Source organism: Mus musculus, chromosome 13 (assembly GCF_000001635.26).
Source record: "Mus musculus strain C57BL/6J chromosome 13, GRCm38.p6 C57BL/6J".
In the NCBI taxonomy this organism is placed as follows: domain Eukaryota; kingdom Metazoa; phylum Chordata; class Mammalia; order Rodentia; family Muridae; genus Mus; species Mus musculus.
The window spans coordinates 104,203,579-104,225,116 of NC_000079.6; the positions used below are offsets into that span (position 1 = coordinate 104,203,579).

Consider the following 21,538-nt stretch of genomic DNA (forward strand, 5'->3'; position numbering starts at 1 on the left):
TGGAGACTGACTGACTTATGTTTGAGAGAGGTTTTATTTGCTAATGCAAAGGTTTAGAAATACGTTATTTTATATATAGTTAACATATATACAAAAGGTTAAAAAAAAAAACTGAAGGGAAATTTGAATTGTTGACATAAACAAGAGTGAAAATTCCTGAGTTTTTCAATGGTTAATATACAAGGTTAATTTAACCTTGTTTCACAGGAAAATAAAGAACATTTTTTTTAAAGATTTATTTATTTATTTATTATATGTAAGTGCACTGTAGCTGTCTTTAGACACTCCAGAAGAGGGCATCAGATTTCATTATGGATGGTTGTGAGCCACCATGTGGTTGCTGGGATTTGAACTCGGGACCTCCAGAAGAGCAGTCGGCACTCTTAACAACCACTGAGCCATCTCACGAGCCCAATAATGAACATTTAAAATGACCATTTGCATGGTCATGTCATTGTAATTAATTACTGTGGTTTTATGGCCTAGGCTCCATTTCCATCCCCACCAAGAAAGGGGGTTGCTGAGCTTGAAAACCTAGTGTATGTACTAAAGAATAATACCTACACAACATTAGAAAAGTTCTCATTTTACAAAATGGTAACAGTGAAGACTGACGTACACCTGTATAGAGAATCCAGGAGAGCACAGATTAAGAATGGGATCATGTTGGTAGAATACTTGGTGACATGCACAAAGCACTGGGTTCAAGCATCAGCAGTACAGCATAAACTGGGCATGATGGTATGTGCCTGTGATAGTATCACTTGGGATCACTAGCTACATAGAGACTTTGAGGTTAGACTGGGATATATGAGTTCCTATTTCAAATAAAATGATCTGAAAACAAAATTCATTAGTTGCATATGATTCTTCACTGAAAGTGAAATACTTAATGTTTGAGGAGTGAGGCATTATTACCACTTGATGGCAGTATTAATCACAATTTTACATTATGGCTTTAGGACTAGATAAAGCAAGATTAGGTAGTTTAACACGTGTAGTTAAGAAGGTAAATGTAACAAAGGTACTAATGGAGTAAGCTCAAATTAGTTTTAAAAGGAGAGCACATTTCACTTGCAAGGCAAGACAGACTTTTCAATCTTGCAGGTTTCATTTCCATACAAAGTGAAATGATGCTATGACCAGTGGTGAAACGGGGGTCCTGAAACAGCTCTGCTGAGATAGATGTTCTCCTCTACGTTTCTGAAGGAGGCTGTCTGAAGTCAGCATCAGTTGTTAGCAGTCAGTTACGGAAAAGGGACGTGAAGAAGAATATCAGTAGACTTGAAATTCATTTACTGTGACAATTTATTGTTATCTGGCATTATGTAGTCCAGGCTGACCTGCCTCTACCTCTTACACGCAGGCATGAACCACTGCAGCCAGCTTACAGCTACCCTTTCTCTATTAGTCCGATCTACGGTCAGATATTAAGCTTTATTGTTCTTGATGGTATATTTAAGATTTAATTAAGCTGTAACTTGATAGAAGAAAGATTAGTTACATTAGGAAAAGCAAATAACCAGTCATTTGACACGTATATTTGAAAAAGAATTTTATAATATTAAGGAATATATACCTTTTGATCTTTTTAAGGACCACTAAACATAAGAGGGTATGTTTTTTAAAAAGAATCCATTATTTAATACCAAATTCGAGTCATAGTAACAGAATTGACCTATAAAAGAATGTTATTTGCCTCAATTTAGTGCATTTCAATTTGTTACCCCTGAGAATCACAAATAGTCCAGAAAAGGCAGTGTTTTAAAAAAAAAAAAAAAAAAAAAAAAGGCCTTTAAGTAAAAATACAAAAATACAGTGTTTATATTTTAAAACATGATTTACATATTCAGCAAGTTTTAAACTTCCCAATGTGAAACAGTCCTGTGTTGTTATAGACTGTCTTGTGACTGTAACAGAAGCAGTTACTTGACAGTGATATTTATGATGCTGACGTCCTCATAAGGCTTATCGGTTTTGGGGTTGACTTTAACGTTAGAAATCCTCTGCACAACCTCCATGCCTTTAGTCACTCTTCCAAACACCGTGTGCTTATTATCAAGCCAAGGCTATATTGGAGATAAAAATGGAAAATTTTGGTAAACCCTAATTTATGAAATCACATCCACTGAGTGAACAAGCAAATGGGAATTTAAATGTCACTTAATTTTCGTACATATTTATAATAAAGTGCAATACTTTGACAATGAATACTCAGCTTTAAAAATTGTTCTGAGTTTATATAGAAAAGATAAAAAGTTATCCTGTAGTATCCCTGGGGGAATTAGACTACCCACCACAACAGAAAGATGCTAAGGTTCCTTGTATAAAAAGGCATAGTGCTCACAACATCTAGCGTAAGTGCCACCCTATTGTTAAATAGTACTGTTTAGGAATTATTAAGAAGGGAAAAAAATTGGCACAGTTTTCCTTTTTAAATTTCAATCTGGTTGCTCAAATCACTAGATGAAGATATGATACAAAAATTGTCTTTAATTTTTATACTATTTAGGCCAAAGGGAGTTGGAAGATATTTACCTAGTAGTAAGTTACTTTAAATGGTTTGAAAATAAGACTCCGGATGTTTTCCAAAGAAATGTCTCATGAGAAAGCAAGACAACCTGGAATGGTTTAAGAAGACTGTACTTTGGCATAATTCAGAAGGTGCCTGGTGCCTTTACTACTTAACTTTTTATCCAGCTAAGTGTTTCTTTCTTATTACTGAGAAGTGGGAGCACCAACACTGAAGTACTGTGAATCTTACATTAGACTATGAGCCTGGCAGAGACTTAGAAATCTTTTTCCTTTATTGTTTGGTGTATAATTTAGTTGACACTCATACTTTTTCTGCTTTTGGAAAACTGTATAAAAAGGAGCTATGCAACCTTACACCGAGTCTCATGAGGACTGCACTGCGACTGGTAGGTTCCTGTAACATGGCTCAGCAATAAAGTTTTTGTCTAGAATGCCGCTGATTATGACTTACACTCTTAGAGACCAAAAAAAAAAAAAAAAAGAAAAAAAAGTGAAGATTTGGTTTTAAAATTGGGAAATTACAATCTTAATTTCTCTAATCAAAGGATGAAGCTCACATCTACAACCCCAGAATGTGACAGGCTGATTCTGAGGTAGGAGAACTGCAGGTTAAAGGCCAGCTTGGGCTTGCTTATATATATGATTTTGTCTTAATAAAAGTAAAAAGCACTAAATATTTGAAGGATGAAGAAATTGGCCACTACAAGTGAAATAATTTGTTCCAGCCTGCAAAAAGTTAGTAGTGGCAGACCGGAGATGAAACTCAAGTACCCTGAACATAAAATATCACATTGCCTACTAGACAGAAATAGTGTTTTCTAAATTCAGTTGTTACGTAGTTTAAATTTCATCTCTAAATTCTTTTCATCTTCCATCTGGACAGATATAATAGTGCGAGAACTGAATAATACAGATACGCAGTAAAACTCACATTGTCAGATGATAAACTATTAACCTTAATTAATAGATAATGTGTTATACTCACCGTTGGTACTACTGTTATAAAAAACTGGGATCCGTTGGTATTTGATCCAGCATTGGCCATGCTGAGTGTGTACGGTCTGTCATGTCGTAATGTTGAGTGGAATTCGTCCTCAAACTCTCCTCCCCATATGCTTTCGCCCCCCATACCAGTACCTGTTGGATCTCCTGTCTGAATCATGAAGCCCTGGTAACAGAAAGTATAAAAATACCTTACTTTTTTATATGTAATCTGGGTATATGAAGTGCAGTTATCTCTCTATCAAGAGAGATTTGTAGTCAGTGAAATATTCCAAATTCCTTAAATTATTTCATGACTGTATTAACCACATAGTAAGTTTGGGTGTTAGATTTCCATTGCTGAATCACTATTTATTCAACTACTGAAACAAAAATGCAAGTATCTTATAATGCATTATCTTTCCTAACAGTCCCCAGAAAGTTACAGGATTTATAATTTTAAAATCTCATCCAATTGCTCTCATGCTCGTCCTTTTCTATTCCTCAAATAATCTGGCTTTCCTAGTGGACCATTTTTCTAACTTCATCAGAGCTTTAGTATCTGATTTTTCCGTTTGCCATTTCTAACCTACCAGTAACTAGTCACTGTGCAATGCTGTGTAAAATTCTGGGACCAAGCTCACTCTTCCTCAGGTTCTCCGAGGTTGCATGTCATTATTGCTCTTCACTTTTCCAGATTTATTTCCTTATTTAGCTAATAGGTCAGTATATATCTCTTGACACATTCTTTACATTCATGACCATTTTACTCATCTTGGCTTCTACCATCCATTTCTGTCTTATCTTTTAATAAAGTAGTATGTATTAAAGATTCATGAGACTTAAGCTCCTGTTATACAATAACATACTTTCATTTAAATCACATGGGATGTATAATTTACCTTAATTATACGGTGGAATGTATGCCCATTGTAATAACCATTTCTGCTATGAACACAGAAGTTTTCCACAGTCTTGGGACACCTATAATATATTAAAAATAAGAAATTATTGAGGTTTTTTTTTTTTTAAGTTCTTATGTTCCATTTTCTAATGTTCTCAAGATCTTCTAAACACGTCAGGACAGTCCTTCATAATCCGGTCTCAGGACAATGACAGTGGGAAGCGCAAGAGTGCATTCTCATTCTCTGTCTTTACACCACGGCTTCGTTTGATGATAAAGGCATTTCAAGATCATTTAGCAGTTTAAAAACCCAAAGACAGCACCTTGATATACACATGCAGCCAGCAATGGTGGTACACACCTTTAATTCCAGCACACAGAGGCAGAGGCAGGCAGAACTCAAGTTCAAGGCCAGCCTGGTCTACAAAGCAAGTTCCAGGACAGTACACAGAAGTAACCCTGACTCGTCTCAAAAACAAAAACAAACGAAAAAAAGATACACACATGGTAATACTTATTTCTGGGAAAAAAAATCTTCTTACAAACACAGTGTTATAGCTCAGTGATCCCTGCGCTTAGTTATAGAAACGGCTTCTAAGTTTAATCAGCTCTAAGCGACAATCATTCACTAAGAATATGAAGTTTAGTCTATTACTAATCTCATGAAATTATTTCCTGATTTTTTCATTATTTCACAATACCTCTCAGATCTGAGAATAAAAAGGGGAATCAAGAGAATCTTGCCTCAAGTACTCATGCAACAGGCTCAAAAATGTATATTTACCAAGCAGGTGAAAAAGGACTATTCAAGAATCTGTAACTGCTTAGTTCTTTACTTAGTACCAAATTATTATATTCAAAATACGCACTTTTGATTGAGAACATTATAAAAGACATCATCTCTTCTAGATCCAAGAAAGCCGGAGGTAATCCTATTATATTTGGTATTAATATTTTACAAATTCTAACTGTACAGAAGACTTTTCTGTTTTTTGGTTTTTCGAGACAGGGTTTCTCTGTGTAGCCCTGGCTGTCCTGGAACTCACTCTGTAGACTAGGCTGGCCTCGAACTCAGAGATCCGCCTGCCTCTGCCTCCCAAGTGCCATCACTTCCCAGAAGACTTTTCAACTGTAGAAATAATTTAAAGTCCTTATGTTGTTAATTGGAATTCACTTTTAAAATTGTAGGTATTTAACAAATACCAAAAAAAGAAAAATTATTATCCCTACCTGAGGAATTTGCATTGGAAGTTGTCTACAAAAATCCCCACAAACCCTATCTGGACCTTCAGTTTCTGGTCCCAGTGGTATACACTTATGTATCTTTACAGTTCCCCTCCACAGTCTGCTGTTTGTATGGTGCTAGCAACTGAACAGGGCCTTGTGCATAGAATTGTCCTATCACTGGCAGCACTAACAGAGCCAGCATATTTTGTCCTCACAATAGGCTGCATTAAAAGTAATCTTTCTCTAGAAGAACTTAGATATCAGAATGTTAAGGATTAAATGCTTTATGCAAACAAATAATTCAAAATTTGTGAAAGCAACAAATTTAAGTTACACTCCAAATATATTGACATTGGTATTTGTGTAAGACAACAAAGGTTTTACATACTCAACAGGAAAAAGTTTGATGTGAATGTCTCCCATGCTTGTGTGGACAATGGCACTATCTGAAACTCGCTTCGGCCCTTCAGCTTGAGTAGCTGCCATGACTTCTTCTTTAGAAGGTTTCTCATTAAAAACATCTCTGTCAGAATCTGCAGTTTTTGTATCTTCCGGCTCTCGTTTGGTAAACTGAAGAAAGAAAATGTGAGCAGCTGAATTAAACAACTTACCAAGTAAAATCTCTCAAAGAAAATTTTACTTTTTCTTTTTAAATATTTTTTTATTACGTATTTTCCTCAATTACATTTCCAATGCTATCCCAAAAACCCCCTATACCCTCCCCCCCCCACTTCCCTACCCACCTATTCCCATTTTTTTGGCCCTGGCCTTCCCCTGTACTGGGGCATATAAAGTTTGTGTGTCCAATGGGTCTCTCTTTCCAGTGATGGCCGACTAGGCCATCTTTTGATACATATGCAGCTAGAGTCAAGAGCTCTGGGGTACTGGTTAGTTCATAATGTTGTTCCACCTATAGGGTTGCAGGAAAATTTTACTTTTTAAGGGAAGTAAGAATTCACAACAGACCCAGGTTAACCTCAGAAGGCAGAAAAGTAAAAAGGAACCATGGGATAGAGAGGGGCATAGTGGGATACAAGTGATATGAAAGGACAAAGGGAGCTTTAACTGTGGAGAGGGAGAAACTTTTTTATTCACCTAAAAATACATATATAACACATAGAAGTGTATGTTTATACATGTATAATTTAAAGGAAGCTGTAAAATTTGGGATGTCAGCACTACTCCCAAGAACCATAGTATGTGTATACATACATAGTTTAAATGAAGTTATACAATTTGGACTGGCAGTGCTATCCCCCCAAACCATAGACTTACAAAAAAATCTCAGTACCAGATACAAGTTGTTGGTCACTGGAGCCTAGGAAGCACCCAAACAGTATAGGTTATTGTCACTGCCTATGGTTGCCTCTCAGGTTGAAGTTAAGTCACTTTGGACACAGGAGAGGATCTGAGCTAGGTCTGAGCTAAAAGCCTCCAGCCTAAGGGTGAGCTTTCAAAGTACTGGAACAAGGAAAGCAACCAACAGTCCGACCTCGCTGTGACACTTAGGATCTATAACAATGCTCAGCATGCATGACATCCCTAAGGGTGCAATAGTGGCACGCATATCTTGGAGGAGCCAACAACTGTCTAATTGCACATAAGGCTCACACAAGAGGAGGGAAATCATGTCCAGTATTGGAAGCCCAACTTCCTGAGGTAGGTGGTCATGGATCTTACAGGAGAACCTTAAACCATCAATTTACAAAACCAGCCTATCCTTATATCTACAGATAAGTATAGCTGTCATTCCAAACAAACAAACAAACACACAAACAAACAAAAAAACCCTTCTCTTTGCAACAGATGGAAATCATAAAAAACCACTACTACCACTACAACAAAAATGCAGAGAGCAACTGATTAAATAGTGTCCAGCTCCAGTGGATACATCTGCAATGTAAGCCTTGTACCTAAGGCTGAGAGCATGGAAGAGGCGGAAGGGGCAGTGAGATTTTAGGAACCAGAGGCCAGGAAATCTGCTATAAGATTATAATTCCCAGAAATGATAGGGCAGCATCACCCATGATATCTTACCAATATGGCTATCTAAATAAATCCGAAAAAGCACAGTACCAATAGACATGCTAACATGGAATAGGGAGGTCTCTCAGGTCCTCAACCTTAAAGAACTGCAGGCAACTGAGGAATGCTGAAAGCAAGAGAAATAGTCTCCCCCAGAGATGAATCTCTAATTGGTTATCCAATACCAATTAGCTCTGAAATCATATCATGCAAGTAACATTAAAAGCCCTGTATTTATACATTTATGCATTTACATATATAAAGTGTGTGTGTGTGTGTATATGAAATAGAAAGGGGAAAATGACGTAATCATATTTTAATTGAAGAACACATTGTAGGGATCATCTCCCAACATAACACAGGTAAAGCATTCTCAAATGGGATACAGTATCCTTTGGGTTGAAATTCTTTTGGTTACACATGTAACAAGGGTAACTAGTATTTCCCATAGTTCATTAGTCTTCTAGTCATAGCCAGAACTTGTTACTTTTCACAAGCAGATGACCTACATATAAAATATATTTCTGTCATTTACTAATTATGTCACTTGGACAAAGTAAAAAAAATTTCGTTTTCTCACTAATTTATGAATATACCATTTATATGAATTTATAAAATACTTTTATTTCAAAATATTAGATTTAAAACTGAATATAAAATTCGTAAGTATGTTACTTCTAAGCCTTGTTTAAGGATGCAGATATCTGATAACACTGAAAGAAAATTCATAATGTTCCCTAAATGAAACTTCTGAATAAAAATTTCTCTACTTCTTCAAACATTAAAAATGAGCATACATACTTTAACCATCTAAAGTAAACTGGGGAAAGCCAAATAATAACATAATAACCAAAATTTTTTATGAAATGGATAAAAACATTAGTATATATCAAGAATTATCTTTTATAATTTTAACTTCATTAGTAGCTAAATTATAGGTCAAAACTAGATCAACTCTTTTTATTTAGCATAATTAATGAGGTTTAAATTATGATTCTGAAAGTGTAAGAAAAATTCTCATGTTAAAGAATTTATCTATGCTAGGTTAAAAGATTAACTAGGGCTGGGAAACTGCTAATAAGTTTATCAATTATGTTAGCTTGAACTCCTCACAGAGGCTTACAATTCAGAGACATCAGAGTGCACACTCCAACAGGTCAGCCATTTGATTAAACTTTATGCACATAGTGAAGCCACAGGAGTCTCTATTTATTAATTTTAAATCATCTGGAGGAAGAAAGCAGTGTCTTAAATACCCCCACTTCGCCCAACACAGATTATTGATTTGTACCCCCAAAACATGTTGCATATGATGAGAGAGCGTCGGAAGAACACAGGCAGGTGCTTAGGACTCAGTACTCATGTTAAAAGATTTTGAAGCTGAGCCTTTAAGTAGAAGTTGAAAAGAAACGTGATTGGAAGAAAGAATAACTAAAAATAGTTAAAATAATAATAATTACTACAAATAGAATAAATCTAGTCCAGTTAGTGTAGTAAATAAAAAGGAAAAAGGCTAAGGCCACAGAGGTGATAAAAGCCAGCTATAGACAACTGGGAGTCCTATTAGATCTGAGAAAGTTGTTTGTCGTGTAAGGATATGATGCGAGGGCAGACTCTGTCCTTACGCTGTCTGCCTAACGGGAGGGACTGTTGATAAGTAATTCAGAAGACTGAGTTTACCCCTCCCAGTGCTAGGGCCTGATCCCAGGGCTCTGTGTCTGCTGGGAAAGTAAATGATCACTGAGCAGCACTCCCCACAACTGACAGCTTACTTCTCCAGAGGAGGGGAAGATCTTTCAGGAAAATACTGCTCTACTCTAGTACTGCTACAGTGAGTGGAAAGTCAAGGAAATCCCTAAGTGTATTCCATATGTGCATAGATATGCATATGTGCATACACCTCTAAAGAGAAAGTAACTGTGTAAGTTCTGGGAAATTATGTTCAAGTGAAAAGTTAAAAAACAAAACATCTACAAACCAAAAGTAAAAGCTGTTGTAAATACAATTATGAACATAATTATTAGTTTCTTACCATCTTAGCACAAATAGTAATAGAAGCCAAGATTGGAAAAAATTTAAGCCTAAAGGGAAAGAATGCAGAAATACTTAGAAATCAATTCTTAGTTTAAAATTCTACAATATTAGTGCTGTAGGCTGGTGTTTCAGGTGTTTAGGAAGTTTGCTATCATTGCCTACATTCTCTAAGAAAATAAAACTCCCAGCAAGGCTGAAAAAACACTAATGTAATGGCCATCTCTCCAAGAGGATCACATACCATATAAAAGCGATTCTTTTTGAAAGATGTACAGACTATTGTTGGGTCAGCTTGAATATTCTGAAGAACAGGATTTTCAGAAGCTTTCATCTCTATGGTAGCTGCAGCTCGATGCTTTTTGGCTATTCCCTGAAACAAAGCTAGCTGCATCACTCTAATGTTTTCTTGCTTGCCTAAGATCCGCACACACCTGAAAAATACAAATAAACTTAATCTAATACAACTGCCAGAATTAGACTGAGAAGAGAGCTCAGTGGATAAGTTGACTTACAGGCCTGAGGAATGGAATTTGGATGCTCAGTAGCCACATAAAAACCAGGTAGGCTTACCATAGTCCCAGTGCTTTTGACAGGATCCACAGGGCAAACTGGGTAGCTAGACTTGGCAGTAAAATTATTTAACATCAACCTCTGACTCCCTGCATACATGTGCAGACACATCTGTACAAATGCATTTGTACTATGCAAACGTGCAAGGAAAAAAGACCCAGAAAGAATTCCAATCATAACAGCTTGACATATGAAAATGAAAGTCAACTATCCTAGATGAGATATTTGATTCCGTGTATAAAGGCAATTGCTGCTACACCTGACAACATGAGTTCCATCCCCAAGAACCACAGGGTAGAACAAGTGAGTTGGATCCACTAAGTTGTCTCCTTGACTTTTATGAATACACTGTGGCATGGGCTCCCCTACCCCAAAATAAAGAAACATGTAAAAATTTCAGTCAACTGTTTTCTATATCCAAAGGACTATTGAAAGGTATCTTAAATCTCTCTCTACCTAATCGTCCCCACAGTATTTTATGTTGGTAGGTATTACTAGGTTAAAAAAATCCAATCATCAAGAAAACAGAAGGCTACAGACTTGGATACTTGCGGAATTCTAATAAAGAGTCTGATAAAGAACAGTTACATGTCACGTACGAAGGACTCTTAAGATCAACAATAAAGGCAACCAAGCAAGTGAGAATTGCTTCGAAGACTTTAGCAAATACGTCAGTTACATACAAAAGGCAAGTAAGTACATGAAAGATGTTCCATATCATATATCAGGTAGAAAAACAAACAAGAACCTAGAATATATTAGAAAAGCTAAACCCAGAACACTGATGAATACTAAATGCTTGGAGCAACAAGAATTGCTATTCGTTGGTGGGAATGCAAAAGGTAGCACTTTGGAAGACAATATGATGGCTTCTTATAAAAATAAACTGAGCAGGGGGAGGGAGGAATGGGATATGGAGATTTTTGGAAGGGAAATGAGGAAAGGGGATAATATTTGAAATGTAAATAAAGAAAATATCTAATAAAAAAATAAATAAACAAAAGGAAAAGGAAAAAAACCTGTTACCATAAGATCCAGCAATTCAGCTCCTTGGTAGTTTTCCAAGAGATGAAAACTTACACACGCACGCACGCACGCACGCACGCACGCACGCACGCACGCACGTAAATGAAGCTTAGAGCAGCTTTACTTAGTATAAATGCCACTACTTGGAAGAAAGCAAGATGTCCCTTACTGGCTTGCTAAACAGACAATTAAGTTGTTTTGTAAAGACAATGGGATACTACTTAGGTTTTAAAATGTGCTATCAGGATATAGAAAGATGTAGAAGAATTTCAACTGCTATTATTAACTGAAAGAAATGAAAAGAAAAAAAGAAAGAAAGAAAGGAAGGAAGGAAGGAAGGAAGGAAGGAAGGAAGGAAGAAAGAAAGAAAGAAAGAAAGAAAGAAAGAAAGAAAGAAAGAAAGAAAGAAAGAAAAAGAAAGAAAGAAAGAAAAGAAAAGAAAAGAAAAGAAAAGAAAAGAAAAGAAAAGAAAAGAAAAGAAAAGAAAAGAAAAGGAATGAGAGAACATGTATGAAAAGGCTAATTGTCGAGTGACTAACGTGATACTCTGGAAGCAGAGAAACCAGGAGAGGAGAACAGTAGCAGTAGGCTGAGCACGGGGCTCACACCTGCATGTAGTCCTCGCTAGTGTAAGATCCTGTTATAAAACAACAACAACACCCAAATAAATAAATAGAAAGATTAGCTATAGTAGTTAGTAGTAGTCATGCCAGAAGTTACAAGATTGAGTAAGGAACAGTTGAAGCAGAACACTTTTGATATAATGTATAATACCGAGGGGACCTTAGTGTAAACAATGGGTAGGCGTTAGGTGATGTGATATGTCAATGTAGGTTTCTATTACTTTTCATGGAGCTGTAAGAGCTGTCAGAGAATATATGGGAAAACTGTACCTTCTCCCCTATTTTGTTGTGAGCCTACAACTGCGTTTAAAGTCCTATTAAAGATAAAACAGACTTTGGGGCTGGGAAGATAGCTTAGTGGCTAAAAGGATCTGGGTTCAGTTCCTAAGGCCACAGCCTTGTAAGCACAGATCAGTAACTCTGCTGAGGGGAAGGGAGAGAGAGGGAAAGGCAAAGGCAGGCAGATCTTTGGAGCTCACTGGCTAGCAAGTCTAGCCAAAATAGGTGAACTTCAAGTTCAGCAAGAGACACTGTTTCAAAAAAAATTAAGGTAGAGTGCTATAAAGACAGTTAACTTGATTTCTGGCACATGCACACATCCACAAATAAAGCAGAGCCAAATCAACATTAATACAATTATTCCTCTGTACCAATGGGTTCTACAGCTTAGATTCAAACTTCAGACTAAAAATACTTTGTTTTAAATCATCTATACTGAACATGTATAGAATTTTTCCTTGTCCTTATTCCATAAACAATATAGTACAATATAGTATTTTATTTAGATAAAATTTATAATATGAATTATGAGTAATCTACACATGATTTAAGTATAGTAGTAGATGTACTTTATATGAGGGACTACTTGAATATCCTTAGAGTTTGGAATCACAAGGTATCCTGGTAAAAACCTCACACACACCAAAAGTTGAGTGTAAAGTTTTAACCTGTTCCTATTATTATAACTCTTTTACAAGCTTTCAATGATTTTATGTTACTAAGAACTACAAGATTAATCTATTTATATCTAGGAATGTATGGAACAAGAATTTTCTTAAAATATTCTTTAAGTTCTTTTCCTTCTATTCAGACATAGTATCTGATTGTAGATACTCTGTACTAACACCAAATGGGTTATTTGCACAAAAGACTTACTGTGGTTTTATGCATTTTAGCCCTGCCTTTATGTCTAGCAGGATGTAATGCTGAATTCTGTGGTTAAAATATTTGGCAACATTTAACACGAGCCTGGATAATTTAAATCAATAAGCAAAACACAGACTCAACCTTGTTTTTTTTTTTTTTTTTTTTAAAGAAAAAAAAGAAAAACTGCGCTTCCCCCCCCCCAACTTTGAAATTATGCATATCTTCTTTCCATTTATTTTATAAACACGAGTGGAAACTTTTTACATAAGATTATAAACAACTGAGAGACCACAGAAAGATCCAGTCAAAACATTTGGTTAAGTTTAGGCTTTTGGGACCTTTCCACTCTCTTTGGAGCAAACAAGACTCTCATTGTTCCCCCGATGGGTGAAAGATCCCAATAACTGCATTTAAAATACATAAATCATGGAGACCTTACCGATTCGTTTCTACATTTATTACTTTAATGCCCAGCATCGTTCCGTACAGCACGAAGTGTCCGGTTTCATCAAAAACGATGTTAACTAATCTTACAGCATCCACTTTCTCCAGCTCACGTTCTACAGCCATTCGTCGGCCAAATTCCATGTCTGGTAGTTGTTGCCTCATCTGCTGCAGTTCAGTAAACATCTAGGAAATAAACTACGCATTAACAACATAACTACGTACATATATAATCACACGTACATATATAAATTTCAACTGAGCACTAAATAGAAAAGGAACACATTGAGAGCCAGTAAGAAGTTGTATAGTCACATAATTTTAGAGGCATTCTAAACCCTATGAACAGAAAGTTAAAGAAGACTTCAATTGTTGACTTCAATCACAAATAGTTTAAGCCCAATGTGGGTTGTCCCTGGCTGTAATTCCTTCAGTCTAAATTCAAAGGCAGCAGCACTATGAGCTCTATGCTAGCCTGGCTACACAGTGAGTGTAATCCAGTCTCAAACAAAACAACATACAAATAGCAAATCTGTGCTTCAGGTGTGTAGCTTACTTAAGGGTTAAGTGCTCAAGGCCCTGGGTTTGATCCCTATCAACCCCTACCCTCAAACACACTATACTAATAGTCATTGATTTTTCTAACTGAAGAAACAAACACACTAAACCAGTTGGATTATATAACTAGTGCTTTCTTTACAAAAATGATACGCCTGCCCTTTAGAAGCCTCAGAGTAGTAGCACTTTCAATGAAATATAATGCAATTTACATAAACAATTAAAATTTTTAGTAGGTATATTATATAAGTCAAGTTTTTTTTTTTTTAATTCAACCTACTAAACATAAAATATTACCATTTCGGGGCTGGAGAGATGGCTCAGTGGTTAAGAGCACTGACTGCTCTTCCAAAGGCCCTGAGTTGAAATCCCAGCAACCACATGGTGGTTTACAACCATCCGTAATGAGATCTGACTCCCTATTCTGGAGTATCTGAAGACAGCTACAGTGTAACTACATATAATAAATAAATAAATATTTTTAAAAATCACCATTTCTATAACAGTTAATAAATAGAAAAACATTTTTCTATTACTGCTTTGGAATATTCTATGTATAGTACTTTTGGCTTATGTCTATTTGGTCTAGATAAAACAAGGAGTCAAGTTACATGGCAGCTGGACCTGCTAGTCTATACCTGTAATCTCAGCATTTCGGAAGATGAGGCAGAATAGCCTGGGCTACACAGGAAGTTTCAGGCCAGCAGAGATGACAGGGTAAACCCCTTTCCTCACCTCCCACAAACAAGCAAACAAAGTGAATCACTTGAATAGTAGCAATTCATAACAGGCAATTCAGCTACACATAGCCTGAAAAATCTTGTATAAGAATCATGAAAACAATATATGATAAATATTAAATTTTGTTGAATAACTTTTCAATAAAGTTATGTCTGTATGTGTGTCATGTATATTTATGTGGGTGCCTGTGGAGGCCAAAAGAGAACGGAATATCTCTTGGAACTGGAGACACAGGTAGCTATGAACTGTCTAACATGGGTACTGGCAACTGAATTTGGGTCCTACGCAAGAACAGTAAAGCACTCTTGACCACTGAGGAGTCTCTCCAGCCCTGTTGAGTAACTCTATCTTGCTATATCAAAATTAGGACATCAGAAACTGTTTCAAGTTATTTTGATATGAGCAGTTAATTAATATTAGATGGATGTGTTTAGAAAACAATGATTTTTAGGGGAACCCTTTATAGCTTGGGAATTTGGTTTACTTTTGATATTTAATGCACCATTTTCAAGATGTGGGTTACATCATTAATACTTTGTGTTAGTACTCCAAGAACCTTACAGAAGATAGGATCTTATTATTCAGCATTTCAGACATGTGGAACATCAGACAGTAGCTAACACTTTTATTATGGATGATAATAAGCTAGACTTACATCTCATTTACTTATATATGTTTCGTGTTTATGTTAACTAAAATCTCAGCTTTTTCTAGACAAAGGAAGAAAAATAAATATACAGAACTACAAAAACAAGAGGTATCTTCAAAGCCTGAGTCTGACTACAGGACCTTACAGTTCAGCGCTCATGTCTGATATCGTCAAAGCCTGAGTCTGACTACAGGACCTTACAGTTCAGCGCTCATGTCTCTAGCTACTGCTTATTTATGTGCCCACATTTGCCTAGAAAGCTGGACTACTTTTTAGTAGTGGGAGAGTCATAATTATTTTTGCTGAAGACTTACTTAGCTTTCAAGATATAAGTTCTACAGACAGTCATCTATTCATATAAATACATTTCATAAATATCCAATTTGGTAAACGCCTCGATAGAATCTTTTTACAATATTCTGGCATTCACAGCTTGGCCTCTGTGATTCACAACTGCACTGATACATGCAATGATCCTGAATATCTCAGCTAATAAATACTAACAGATAAAATCTCACATTCAATCTGTTATACTAGACTAGTTAAACAGTCTTAAATCACTGCAGTTCTTTCACTCACTCTAGGCAGCCATCTCCCAAATCCAAAGCCACCCCTCCGTGGAGTGTGGAATTACTCATCTCTATACACACATTTATACTTAGGTTTGGTGTTGCAAATCATTAGTTTTACTGACACACGGTTTTCTTCTGCCACATTCTCATTCTGAATCCCAACTTCTGTCACAGCTGTCCTTTTCATCTCTGCTTGTCACTCAGTCCTATCACCTCAACAAATGCTGAGAGAGGTAATGAAGCAATATCACACGATCAGTGTAGAGAAGAGCATCAATGCAAGATTAAAGACAACTGAATTCTATCTTTAATGTGATAAGAGAAAATAATCATCAATATGTATCTATGTAGAAAAATATCCTTTATGAAACAGCAAAACATAAAGACTATTAGAAAAGTAAAATCTGATTTAATTGCACTTACACTTAATGATTCATCAAAGACCCTCATGAGTTTTCCAGTTAAAAACCTGAAAATTCTAACTTTTCTGTCTGATCCAATGGTTGCTATTTTCTTCCCATCAGGTGAAAAACATATGCTGGTTGGATATGCCTTACACTTGGCAAATTCATATAAGTCTGTGTCTGTCTTATACTCCCAGTTCACATTTTTAGGGAACTTATATTCGTGCGGCGGTCCAGTCCAGTACTCAATCATCCCGGATTTGTCAGAAGACACCACTGCTTTGTAAACTGGGTTTAGTCTTATTTGAGTAAGAGGGGATACATGGAGTTTGTCAAAAATATGAAGTGGCTGGTTATCTCCTCGTCCATCATAAATGAAAATTTTTCCTGTACTCTTCTCAGAAGCAGCAACTGAAGATATGGCATCTCCTGGGCAATATATCCACTCACACTGTCCAGGAAAATAGCTAAAGCCGTTACAAATTGAGAAGGAGAAAAAGGAAGATCAGTACAATAAGCATCCCTCCATAGACTATCTTTCAAATCAAAATGCTCTGGCCTACCTTTAGCAAGTTTGGGATTCTTTGCTAAAATATAAAAGTCAGGGAGGAACTACTCAGAATAGATACTAAATTTCTCTTTACTCTTTTTTTCTTGCAGTACTAGGAATTGAATCCAGGGCCTTTTGCATAGTAAGTATTCGCTCTACCTCTGAGTTATACCCAGTCCTGAATTCCCTCTTTCTACTACCATCAGTGTAACAATAACTATGATGACAAGAAACCACAAGAGAATTGTATACTTATTTTGGTTGGGTAGTTAGGAAACTTAATCATATCTGGGTCGTAAGGTATTCTGAGGCATTGAGTATCTAACAGTTTATATGTAAACCTTTTTAATAGGTTAGCATGTAATAGTATACTTTGTAAATCCATGCTTGGGACATTTATATGAAAATAGTTAGATTCTGACTATTCTCAAAAGAAAACTTATCTTGATATTAAAAATGTAAACACTGGACATGCTCTATGACGAACAATGTGCAAAAATGAACTTGACGTATTTAGTCTACATAAAAAACTTTTAATATTTGTTGTCTCCTGCAAAGTAGTCAATTTTAAAGTTACAATGTTATACCAATCACCATGGTGCTGATGCTCAAAACCTTTCTTGAACTCTTCCTTTAGAACTTCTATCAGTTCTGAAATAGACTCTTTTGAGTATTCTCAAAGAGCTAATGCTCAATTATTTGTTATTTTCAAAAATAGCAAATGTCTGGGGAAACAAGCTGAAGATCGAGTTAGGTAACTCTAGAAGTACAGCAACACTGGCTATTTCTGTGGCTCATAAAATCTGGTAACAAAACATATGCCAAAGTTTTGATCTGATTTATAGAAATAATTCAGTTCATAGCAGGACTTTTTATATAGTCTTTAGGACTATTAAAAGGAGCTACATCTTTCCAAATTTAGGACTAAATAAGCTCATAAGGATGGGTGCCTAATCTAATGAGCCCTTGTCCTCATCTGCCAACTCCTGTCTTCTTTAACCAAATGTGGAAATGCCAAGAAGCAGGAAGAGAGCCCTCATAAGAAATGAAATTGCTAGCATTGAACCTTGGATTTGTGGGATAAAAACTTGTTTTTTAAAGTTGTGTAGCTTAAGGTCTGTGGTTATTTCTTTCAAGCAAAGCAAGTTCCCAAACATTCTGATAATAGAATGACTTTTAAGTTGATATTAATTTGGATATAGATAGTTTGTTATCTTTTAAAAAGTCATGCTTAAAACAAGTCTTATTTCTGTACTATTCAGCCACATAATTTGAATATCAGTATCACTACACAATAAAGTTTAAAATCAATATAAATACACAAGTTTGTATCTTCAAAGTAAGTATAATATAGCAAGGAAGTTATTCTATCGGCAGTTAGGCATGATGGGTCTTCATCCATTTACTAAGTGGTATTAGCTAGATATGATGAATCTCTGTTGTGATACTACTTGAAAATTTCAAGGTGGATCTCTGAGTTTGAGGCCATCCTGATCAACCAAACACATTTCAGGATAGCCAGGGCTACACAGAGAAACCCTGTCTCAAAAAACAAACAGAAAAACTTGAATGAAAAAAATCAGAAGCCTCCAAACAACACAAGGATGTTCCCTGACTTTTCCATGTAAGCCCACAAATGGTAAGATAATATATTCTGCTCAAAAATAGCCTATAATATGGTAAAGTTTAGTTTACACTTACTTTACTAAATTGAACACACAGACACACACAGACACACACACACACACACAGACACACACAGACACACACACATACACACACACAGACACACAGACACACACACACAGACACACACACACACAGACACACACACAGACACACACACACACACACAGACACACATACACACACACAGACACACACACACACACACAGACACACACACAGACACACACACACACAGACACACACACACACAGACACACACAGACACACACACACACAGACACACACACAGACACAGACACACACACAGACACACACACAGACACACACACACACAGACACACACAGACACACACACAGACACACACACAGACACACACACACACACAGACACACACACACAGACACACACACACAGACACACACACAGACACACACAGACACACACAGACACACACACACACAGACACACACACACACAGACACACACACACACAGACACACACACACACAGACACACACAGACACACACACACAGACACACACACACACACACACAGACACGTGCTTTAGAGAAATCTTACCCGAGCTTCAGCATGTTGATCATGTCAAAGTTCACCACATCAAACACCTTCATCGCTTTATCATCACCGACAGAGCAGAACAACGCTCCCTCAGAGCTAACTGCAATACTCTCAATAACTCCTATTTCAAAAAATAAAATTAAAACATTCTGGTAAATACAAATAACATAAAGATCCACGACTCAAAGAAAAACAGCACAATATTTTAAAGACATTTTAAAACAGTACAGCTTAGAAAATTATAAAGCTCTTACCAAGGTGACTACGAAAATGTTTAACAAACTCAATTCCTTCTTCTATTTTTTTCCAAAATTTAACATGTCCATCATGACTGGCAGTGATAATAAAATCTGTTCTGTATACATAAAAAAATTTAAAGTTAACTTCCAAAATAGAGCTGAGTAATGTTAAAGCAAACATTGACTGACAGCATTTGGCTACTTCAATAATAGGCTTTTTGTTTTTTATGACAAGTTATCACTCACTATGCAGTCTAAGCTAACTAGTTTTGAATTTCTGACCCTCCTGCCTGCCCCTGTCTCTATGGAGCTGGATTTATAGGTATATCCTACCACCTCCAGTTTGGCTTTAACTATTTTGACTTTGTTTTTAAATTTTCCTTTACAGGGACCATTGTAGGGATATAAGCAACTAATATGAACCCCAAGAGGTAGGTTTCAGAACTGAAAAAGGATTTACCATTAAACAAACAAATCATGAGTTGGGCCTGGTGGTGTAAACCCAGCTACACAGTAGGCTGGAGCAGGAAGGTTGCCTAGGCCATAAACAGGGTGCAAAGCCAGCTTTCACAACTTAACAAGGGAGATCCCATCTCAAAACAAAACAAACAAACAAAAATGGAAATCTCTGTTGGAATCATTAAACTTTAGTATTTATTGCTAAACTGAACACAGTCTTTTAAGGAGAAAATTTTCTACATTTCAGAAGACTATAAACACCCAAACTACTTTCACATATAAAAAAGTCCAACATAAATTTATTTCATATTATTCAATGTATTTTAGTTAAGAATCTAAAAGATTTAACAATTTTTTCTATCACACATATAAAAACTGAAACCATTTATTCAGCACAGTGCATATATAGTAAGTATTTTATATATACTAGTACTTTGACAACTACATTTATTCACACTACACCACATCCATACACGGTGAATAGCTTTAGATTTACTTAACCACAAAAATCACAGAGACATATACAAACACAGACAGACACACACACGAAAAACCAGAAACAAAACAAAAAAACAAAACCAAAAACCAACCAAACAAAACACAACAACAATGAAACACATAACTTCTTGTTGAACTCTGCAGCTCGGGTTAGAAAAGCAGTGCTAGTATCTACCGGTTGCTTTATACAGTAACAAGTCTAAACTGCGTTTGGTCAGAATTATTCTATTATTATACTATTAAAGCTTTATATCTCAAATGCAATTTGTTTTAAGAGATCAAGAGTAGACTCTTCTAAAGTATTCCCTCCAACGTTGATAATCACTGTCAATATAATCTAAGCCCTAATTAAAACTCATCCACATTTCTACAACAGCTGCCTGTTCTCCTTGTTCCTATTTTTGCCCTATTTTAATGCATTAGTATGGCCAACGTGCTCCTTTTAAAAATAGGAATGTGATGTTACTTGCTCACAGGTCCAAAAATCCAAATAAAGAACAGAAAGCTAGAATTTAGCATATTAATTTTTTGCTTTAGCTTCTTCTGCCCCTTACTCTATTCCAGTTTTCTCACTTATAAAAAGAAAATTTTAAGATTCTTAAACTATTAAGATAAATGAGATAATTAATGAAATATAGCTCAAATAGGATCTATACATATCATGAGCTAAAAAATCAGGGGACCATTTTTACTGTTATTACCATTCTTTGAAATTTCCTATACATCCATTTTGAAGGTCCTCTGATAATTCCAGGAGGTTTGAGTTACATTATCTTCTCTATAAACACCAAAGAGGCCAATTTATTACCATTTCTATCTTAATACACTTTCTTCCTAGGAAAGCTGATAACATGATTCAGCCATTACTGACTTTTATCACCAAATATACATACACATACTAGGATGTTCTGTCTGACATATTTTATTTTAAATAAGAAAACATGCAGGGTTTTGTTTAAGTATTATAGAATTTGCAAAATTAAATCTATGAAATCCCCAAATTACTTCTGTAAGTCCACTCATAATTAAGCTTTAGATTTTTTTCTGAGAATGTATACTATGATATACTTGGGGCTGGAGAGG

At 35.9% G+C, this 21,538-nt stretch overlaps 1 protein-coding gene across 9 annotated transcripts in view; it reads right to left on the reverse strand.

Annotated features, from left to right (window-relative positions):
- Positions 1 to 15: 15 nt before the first annotated feature.
- The window catches only part of Ppwd1 (peptidylprolyl isomerase domain and WD repeat containing 1), a 25,251-nt gene continuing 3,728 nt past the window's right edge, over positions 16 to 21,538 (reverse strand). For 2 of the 9 annotated variants that reach the window (NM_172807.4, XM_017315513.1), the window contains 9 exons: positions 19,514 to 19,614; positions 19,260 to 19,380; positions 16,459 to 16,906; positions 13,511 to 13,701; positions 9,948 to 10,137; positions 6,036 to 6,217; positions 4,419 to 4,500; positions 3,521 to 3,703; positions 1,543 to 2,069 (listed from right to left, as the gene is read on the reverse strand). In NM_172807.4, coding sequence (NP_766395.2) covers positions 1,926 to 2,069; positions 3,521 to 3,703; positions 4,419 to 4,500; positions 6,036 to 6,217; positions 9,948 to 10,137; positions 13,511 to 13,701; positions 16,459 to 16,906; positions 19,260 to 19,380; positions 19,514 to 19,614 — 1,642 coding nt within the window. In that variant the 3' untranslated portion in view covers positions 1,543 to 1,925. Of the gene's footprint in view, positions 2,070 to 3,520; positions 3,704 to 4,418; positions 4,501 to 6,035; positions 6,218 to 9,947; positions 10,138 to 13,510; positions 13,702 to 16,113; positions 16,436 to 16,458; positions 16,907 to 19,259; positions 19,381 to 19,513; positions 19,615 to 21,538 lie in introns of those variants that run through there. The other 7 variants (XM_006517642.4, XM_011244658.3, XR_003950450.1 and 4 more) reach the window with 7 other exon arrangements.